Raw genomic sequence first — 8,788 nt, forward strand, 5'->3', positions numbered from 1 at the left:
ATGCCAAGCTAATTGTTGTATTTTTAGTAGAGACGGGGTTTCGCCATGTTGGCCAGGCTGGTCTCGAACACCTGATCTCAGGTGATCCACCCGCCTCGGCCTCCCAAAGTGCTGGGATTTCAGGTGTGAGCCAACACGCCCTGCCTATGCCTTCTCTTTATACTCAAAACCTTCTCTAAGACAAAACTATGTGACCACTTCCACAAGTGACGAATACCTGATCCAAGAAACCTTGGTAGACATCTTTGTTGCCTTCAAAGTTTTAAAGGATAATATAGGTTAAAGCTTTTAATCTCATAAATAAAAGGTACTCTTCACAGCAAATTAACTTACAGAATCTTAAAGTATGGCTAACACAAAATCTGAAATAATCCACCCAGCTTACTCCTTTGACATGAACTAAAAAAGCATACATCCCCTCCACCTCTTTTTCGGGGTTTTTTTTTTCTTTTCTTTTGAGAGGGAGTCTCACTCGTCGACCAGGCTGGAGTGCAATAGCGCCATCTCGGCTCACTGCAACGTCTGCCTCCTGGGTTCAAGCGATTCTCCTGCCTCAGCCTCCTGAGTAGCTGGGATTACAGGTGCCTGCTACCACACCTGGCTAATTTTTGTATTTTTAGTAGAGACAGGGTTTCACCACGTTGGTCAGCCTGGTCTCGAACTCCTGACCTCAGGTGATCCACCCTCCTAGGCCTCCCAAAGTGCTGGGATTACATGCATAAGCCACCGCACCTGGCCTTTTTTTTTTTTTCAAGACAGGGTCTCTGTCGCCCAGACTGGAGTGCAGTGGCGCCATCTTGGCTCACTGGCAACCTCCCCACCAGCAACCTCCGCCTCCTAGGCTCAAGCAATTCTCTTGCCTCAGCCTCCCGTGTAGCTCAGATTACAGGCATGTGCCACTACCACCTGGCTAATTTTTGTGTTTTTAGTAGAGACGGGGTTTCGTTATGTTGGCCAGGCCGGTCTTGAACTCCTGACCTCAAATGATCCTCCCACCTCAGCTTCCTAAAGTGCTGTTATTACAGGCATGAGCCAACGCGCCCTGTCTGTTTTGTTGTTTTGAGAGAGTATCACTCTGTTGCCCAGGTTGGAATGCAGTGGCCCTAACACAGCTCACTGTAGCTTTGACCTCCCCAGGCTCAGGTGAGCCTCCCACCTCAGAATCATGAGTAGCTGGTACTACAGGCACATGCTACCATTCCCAGTTAATTTTTATACTTTTTTTTTTTTGTATAGATGATGTTTTGGCATGCTGCCCACTCCTGAGCTCAAGCGATCTGGACTCAGCCTCCCAAAGTGCTAATTATACAGGCATAAGCCACTGCACCTGGCCTCAAGCTAGTTTTTTCCCCAATATAGAAGTCAAAAAACTTTATGTAAACAAAATTAATATTCACTGTTCAAATTTCAACTTTAAGTCAGATTAAGCACATAAAGGCAAACAAGTTTTCCAAAATTCATTTCTTCCTTTGAATGTTTCTGAATACTTAGAAAATTCTCAAATTTTGAAGTACAAATACCTTTTTCCCACTAATTAAAAACTTCCCAAATGTTTTACACCAACAGTTTTAAAAGCTGACAACTTTTTAAAGTTTCACTTTTTAAAGTTTCCAGAGAGGTGGTAGTAGACACTAGTTGCGGGAAAAAAACCTTGTTCTCCTGCCATATTGATATTTTCTAATATACTTTTAAATTTACATACAATGAAATTCACTTTTTGATTTACAGTTTTATTTTTAACAAAGTTGCATACCACCACTACAGATTTATTTTTTTTGAACAAATTGTCAAGCTATCCACAAACAAGGATTACAAAAAGCGCTTTATCAATCCTACCTCAATTAGTATTTGGCAACAACAGCTTCTATAAATGAAAACCAAAACACAATCACTAAAATAATAAAAATGGAAAAGCCAATACTTACAAAGTTAAGGTGTCATAATACAGTAGAGTTAATATATATGTATTGGACTTCTTCCTTCTAGAAATTCTTCCAAGATATCAACCTAAAATGATTATACTGCAAAAGGTACTCATTCATTCACTCTGAAACAAAAGTTAATTTTCTCCTTATAAAATCTATTAGTAAAAGAAACTTTCCTATAGAGGTCTTTAAATTCCACAGGCTGTTAGCAATATAATAAAGTTGTTCAAAATATTACCCTTTTTTTTTTTCATATCCCATTAGGGAACAAAAAGAAAAGCCAATAAATATATCATGCTTTTATCTTAAGAATTTAACCCAAATTTCCATCCTGCTTTGAGGCATCTTTGAATGCAAGAATTTCAAAAAGTACCTAAGTATCTATCAGGTGGCTAGACAGTAAACATTGAAACTCACTTCATAGACATTAAATTATGCTAAGTTTTACTGAACTGAGAGTCACAAATGTTACTTCGAAATAATTCCTATAATAAAATGGCTCATTAAAAAAAAATCATTTCCTCTGAGCACACTAATCTTATTTTCAAATAGTGTACTATATTCTCCCATCTCAGCCTCCAGAGTAGCTGGGACTATAGTCATGAGCCACTGTACCTAACTCTATTTCAGTATGAGATCCATTAGGCCAGGTGCATTGGCTCATGCATGTAATCCCAGCACTTTGGAAGGCTGAGCCGGTGGATCATGAGGTCAGGAGTTCAAGACCAGCCTGGCCAAGATGGTGAAACCCTGTCTCTACTAAAAATACAAAAATTAGCCGGGCACGGTGGCAGGCACCTGTAATCCCAGCTACTCGGGAGGCTGAGGCAGGAGAACCACTTGAACCCAGGTGGCAGAGGTTGCAGTGAGCAAAGATCGCACCACTATATTCCAGCCTGGACGACAGAGGGAGACTCCATCTCAAAAAAAAAACAAAAAAAGGAGAGAGAGAGATCCATTAATAAATGTTTTCTTGAAACTAAGTAAGGGTCTTATTAACAACTATTAAAATCTAGGTAGAGGATGTAAGAATACTTACTGTAATATTCTCCTGAGTCTTCTCTGTTTGAACATTTTCACAATAAAATGGATGGAAAAACTAAACAGCCAATTATAAGAAAACCATATTGAGTTTAAAAAGTAAAACTTTGAAAAGAGCTAAATATAAGCCTCATAAGAAGTTTAATCTGCTGTAGTATGGTTTTTGTTTTTGTTTTTAGACAGAGTCTTGCTCTGTCGCCCAGGCTGGAGTGCAGTGGTGCGATCTCATCTCACTGCAGCCTCCACTTCCTGCGTTCAAGCGATTCTCCTGCCTCATCCTCCCGAGCAGTAGCTGAGATTACAGGTGCCTGCCACCACGTCAGGCTCATTTTTATGTTTTTAGTAGAGACAGGGTTTCACCATGTTGGCCAGGCTGGCCTCAAACTCCTGGCCTCAAGTATCTTCCTGCCTTGGCCTCCCAAAAGTGCTGGGATTACAGGCATGAGTCATCATGACCAGCCTATGGTTTCATCTTTCATAAAATTTTTTTTTAAATGTATTACTGGAAGTCTCTGAATCCAGACCTGTGAGGAGACTGACATACTTCTCTGGCTCTCAGTCTGTAACCTCTGACAAACGACTTATACATACTAGTTTCTCTCATTTGTACAGCTATTTTAAAAGGTATATGAAAATTATAAAGTTTTTATTTTAAATACTCTCTATCAATGTGTCATTACGCTTCATTCTTTTAGAGACTGTCCCGGTGACTTATATGATCAAAACAGGACAAAGTAAGATACAGAGATCAGGTTTCAGATATAATCTCTAAAAATGAAAATTAATATATTACATATAGCACCTCTGTGATGTATATGATCAACACAGGACAAAGTAAGAAACATCAGGTTTCAGATACCTCTAAATATGAAAATTAATATATTACACATAGTATCTAAAATAATTATGTGGCTTTTGCAAACAATATAAAAGTTACCTATGTGTCCATATAAGACAGGAAGTAACCAACCTTTTCTGGCATTATCCTAGAATGAACAGTAGTTAAAATTTCCAAGATATTTCTAGCAGGGACCCTGACAAGGCAAAACAGAGCTAGTACAGAAGGTTCACTAGGCTTGGAAAGTTCACCTACTCAGAAAGTTCACAAACGGTTGTCAGACTAAGATGAAAGTCTCAAAATATAAACCAGGCCATTCATTACCTCGCTAGTTCAGAGCACTAAGAAAAACTTTTTCCTTTTCCTTCATTCTCTTCTCTGTACCACAGTTTAGCCTTGACTCTTTCCTGCTTGCTTTTTTTTTTTGAGACAGAGTTTTGCTCTTGTCGCCCAAGTTGGAATGCAGTGGTGTGATCTTGGCTCACTGCAACCTCTGCCTCCTGGGTTCAAGTGATTCTCCTGCCTCAACCTCCCAATTGGCAGGGATTACAGGCACTTGCCACTATGCCCAGCTAATTCTTTGTATTTTTAGTAGAGACAGGAGTTTTACCATTTTAGCCAGGGTGGTCTCGAGCTCCTGACCTCAGGTGATCCGCCTGCCTCAGCCTCCCACAGTGCTGCGATTACAGGCCTGAGTCACTGCACCTGGCCAGGTGCTGTTATTCTAGAAGGTATGATAAATACTTTACAAAAGTCACATAAAAATAAGTTTCAGAGATCTGCTCATGTCTACAGTTAACACTACTGTACTGTACACTGAGAAATTTGTGCAGAGGATAGGTCTCATGTTAAATGTTCTTACCGCAATTAAAACCATAAAATATTGACACCATACTGAAATCGAAGTTAACCATGCAACTAGCTTTTGTGTCTTCTTAAATTATAAAAGCAACTTCTTTTTATTATAGAAAATTCAGAAAATACAGAGAAAAAGCCACCCATAATCACATCAGCAAGAAATCACCACTACTATTATTTTGGTGTCTTTATTCCAATCCCATGTGTCTGTGCATGTGCACACATTTTAACAAAACTGGTAGAATACAATTTCGTATCTTGTCCCCTTATTTTATTACATGCCTTTCCCCTATCATTATATATTCTAGAAAAACATGACAGTCCATGTTGTGGATATGCTTTCTTATTGCTTATTTATGGGTTTGTTCTTCTTCTTGTGTTGTTTTGTTTGTGAGTTTTCTTTTTAATTTATTTTTTGGGTATTGTAACATTTAGATAAACACCTTATAGAGAAAAGTCTTGCTCCACAGCTCTGATTATTTCCTAAGACAATTCCTTTAAATGTACTTTTGGGTCAAACAGTAAGGCTTTTTTTTTTTTTTTTTTTTGGGATGGGGTCTCGCTCTGTCACCAGACTGGAGTGCAGTAGCACAATCTCAGCTCACTGCAAGCTGTGCCTCCCAGGTTCACGCCATTCTCCTGCCTCAGCCTCCCAAGTAGCTGGGACTATAGGCGCCTGCCACCACGCCCGGCTAATTTTTTTTTTGATTTTTTAGTAGAGATGAGGTTTAACCGTGTTAGCCAGGATGGTCTCGATCTCCTGACCTCATGATCTGCCCGCCTTGGCCTCCCAAAGTGCTGGGATTACAGGCGTGAGCCACCACGCCCGGCCACAGTAAGGACATTTTTAAGGCTCTTGAAAAGATGACTAGGTTTCTCTCTAGAAAGGGTTTATATCACTTTATGAACTCTAACCAATGATGTATTAGAGTGGTCCACCTCTCGATGCAGTTCCTAACCTTACAAGAAAACCTTACTTTTATAGGACTTAGTAAAAAACCAAGAATAAGACACACCTGTTACCATACCTACTCGAGTTTAAAATATAAAAGTTTAAGGCAGTTAACATTAGTCTGCATCTGCTGCATCTGTGTCTTACCTATATATACATACATATATAGGCAATAAATGGTAATAAAATTTATGGGGTAGGAATAGAAATACTGGGCTTAAAAGCATCTTAGAAATCATCAAAACACCTAACTTTAGGAGTCAAAAAAACTAAGACACCCCCAGCACTCAAAAAATGGAGACTTATAAGTTGTACACAGCAAACTAGGCATCATAGAGCCTGAGTTTTCTAATTCTTAGACCTTAGCACTATATCTAGAAAGTGACTCAAGAACTCAGTATTCTTATTCATAAAATGAAGAGGTTTAATCATAAGTTCTCTAAAATCCCTTCTAAAATTTTGCAATTTTTACAAACTAGGTTTAACAGGCTCTCCAGTGAAGGGAAAAGCACAAAACCTGCTTTTGAGTACCTGTGTTCAAGAACCAGTTTTATCCTTCATAGAATTTGGATTTTTATATCTGGGAATGGTGCCATACACTTGTAGTCCCAGCTACTCTGAAGGCTGAAGCGGGAGGATCACTTAAGCCCAGTTCAAGACACAGTTGAGAATCCCATCTTTTGGAAAAAAATTAAAAAACGAATTTTATAGTATTTACCTCATAATGAAATGGCTCCATTGTCTGGAGGACACACCCGTGGTTGTCTCGAGCCAAGAAAGAATTCAGGACATGGACACACACGAGTGGGTTTAGGAGCGGAAAGTTTAACAGAGAAAGGTTCCTCATGCTGAGAAAGGTCACCCAAGCGAGGGTCTCTGGGTTTGAGGTGAAAAGCAATCGATTTTGTACAGAGCAAGGAGGTGGTGATTTACACAGAGCCCAGGGGATTGGTTTGACCAGGTGTACCATTTACACAGCCCGGCTAAAGACTGACCCTCCCATCCTAATTTTGTTATGCAAATGTGGCTTCTATCTGGGGCCCTCCATGACACCTGCACCTGTGGTTTTACCTAGTGATCGCCAAGACGCTCACATAGGTGACAAGGAAAAGGAAGCAAGAAACCCCATACTGAATGTACCTGGCTTCCAGATATAGCTGGCGACATTTACATACAAAAGCTTCTAGCCTGCATATTTCTGCTTGCAGCTTGACTTTTCAGGCTGCTTTCTGTTAGAAAATAAATGGTTTGGGGGCTTTTTTTTTTTTTGGTAACCAGAGTCTCTGTTGCCCAGTCTAGAGTGCAGTGGCGCGATCTCGCCTCACTGCAACCTCTGCCTCCTGGGTTCAAGTGGTGGTTCTGCCTCAGCCTCCCAAGTAGCTGGGATTACAGGTGTGCACACCCCCACACCCAGCTAATTTTGTATTTTTAGTAGAGATGGGATTTCCCCATATTGCCAGGCTAGTCTTGAACTCCTGACCTCAACTTCCCAAAGTCACCGGCCGGGAGCTGCTTTTTATTAAAGGAAAATTCCACCGAGAACTCTTTTACCCTTTCTAGCTGCCTAAAAATAATTTTTCAATAACTCCTGTATTACAGTAATGTGTGAGAATTCCATAAACTACAAAACTATACAAACTTAAGGTTTAATTACATATATGCAAACTCTACACATTTAAGGTGTTATTGTGGAGCACCAGTGTATCAAGCAAGAAAAGATTCTAAACTTGAACTGTGATTTCAAGGCAAAGCAAAACACATATAGGGTATCAGGTACAAAGCAGTGTCATGAAAATGAGCATATCTGAACAAAAGCTGTGGCAGAATTAAGGCCAGATAACCTATCATAAATGTATAGAATGAACAGAACAGCCCGGTGTTAGGCAAGGACTTCCCAGGGAGGTTTAGTAAGCCAGCTGGTAGAAAGGAAAAAAAAAATGTATTTTTAGGGAAGGATAGGGAAGCTCCCATTGTGTAAGAAGGAAGTATAGTCAGTTAACAGCTCCATCAAGTTCTACTAGAAGGAGTGCCTATGTAAATAAAATTCTGCTTTAAAAATGCCTATTATATAAAGGTCTCTAGAACTCAAGCCCTGTTCTATAAGCCCTAGCAGCCTGACAATTCCCTAAGCATAGGAGAAGGGAAAAAAAACTAGGAAAAAAGTGTGGAAGCTCCTTTCTTCCTTTGCAATATAAATGTTTGGATATATTTAAGACAAATACCACATAAATAGATGCTAAACGTGGATTCTATTTTTCTAAGTTTTAACAAAATATGAAAAGAACAAAGACCACCAATGAAAAGTGGATGGGAACATACGTATTCTACACACAGTTCCATTTTGGAAGGTTCTGGGGCCTATTGAAACTGGGTGTTTAAAAAAAAAAGGATAACATAGGAAAATTATTGTTGTATTTTACCTCTGTCTCCTATAAGCTGATGTATTTGGCAGGGTTACTATTTCCCAGGGCAAAGCAGGTCTTTTTTTCACGTTTTGACTAACGAACTACAGGCTACTGCAAAGAGAGAAGAAAAAGAACAGTATTAACGCATTTATTTGCACAGGACCCCAATCTTGACCCTCAATTTTTTCAATCGCCCCCAAAAATAAAGCCAGGCTGTTTAGACCTGGTCAAACGCCAGGAGCCTGGAGCTCTTTGTATTAAGCAGCTTCTCGGTTAGGGCGCCCTCCCCCGGCGCCATGCAACCTCTCCAGGTCAGCGCCAGACGCTGGCGGCGCGCTCTAACCTACGGCCCACACCCATCTTTTCTTTTCTAGGGAATGTGGAGACGCTGGTAGCGGGGCCGGAAAGGCTCCGGGCAGCGCAGGTTTTCTGGGCCACAGACACACTGCTCCGGCGCCCACCGCAAGCCGCTCCTCCCCATGCCCGTGACAGTGCCGCGCTGCCGGGACTGGAGCTCAGAGGGCCTTCGCCAGCCCCACCCCACGCAGTTCCCTGCTGACCTGGGCAAGTCCCCACCCTCGCTGCAGGTTCGAGGACCACCCCGCTTTCCCGAGAGGAGCTGGGCGGCGGGTACTTATCTCCGACCTCCGGCGAGTGGGAAAGGCAGCGCGACCGCCTGTCCTCCAGCCGTGGGGACCGTATGGTACGCGCCAGGCACAGCCGCAAAATGGACTCGCGGCTCCGGCGAGCCCCGCCCCCTCCCCTCCAC

The 8,788-nt window shown here is 41.4% G+C and overlaps 1 protein-coding gene across 8 annotated transcripts in view; it reads right to left on the reverse strand.

Annotated features, from left to right (window-relative positions):
• TRIM13 (tripartite motif containing 13) overlaps positions 1-8,788 on the reverse strand; it is a 19,338-nt gene that overhangs the window by 9,377 nt on the left and 1,173 nt on the right. Inside the window, exons 2-4 of one of the 8 annotated variants that reach the window (XM_011988774.1) lie at positions 8,035-8,130; positions 4,415-4,528; positions 1,926-2,047 (exon numbers count right to left, since the gene is read on the reverse strand). Coding sequence is in view for 2 of the 8 variants with exons in the window: in XM_011988766.1 (XP_011844156.1) it covers positions 4,415-4,417 (3 nt within the window). In the remaining 6 variants the exon portion in view is untranslated. Of the gene's footprint in view, positions 1-1,925; positions 2,048-4,414; positions 4,529-8,034; positions 8,131-8,242; positions 8,786-8,788 lie in introns of those variants that run through there. The other 7 variants (XM_011988766.1, XM_011988767.1, XM_011988770.1 and 4 more) reach the window with 7 other exon arrangements.

Source organism: Mandrillus leucophaeus, unplaced genomic scaffold (assembly GCF_000951045.1).
Source record: "Mandrillus leucophaeus isolate KB7577 unplaced genomic scaffold, Mleu.le_1.0 Scaffold338, whole genome shotgun sequence".
Classification (NCBI taxonomy): Eukaryota; Metazoa; Chordata; class Mammalia; order Primates; family Cercopithecidae; genus Mandrillus; species Mandrillus leucophaeus.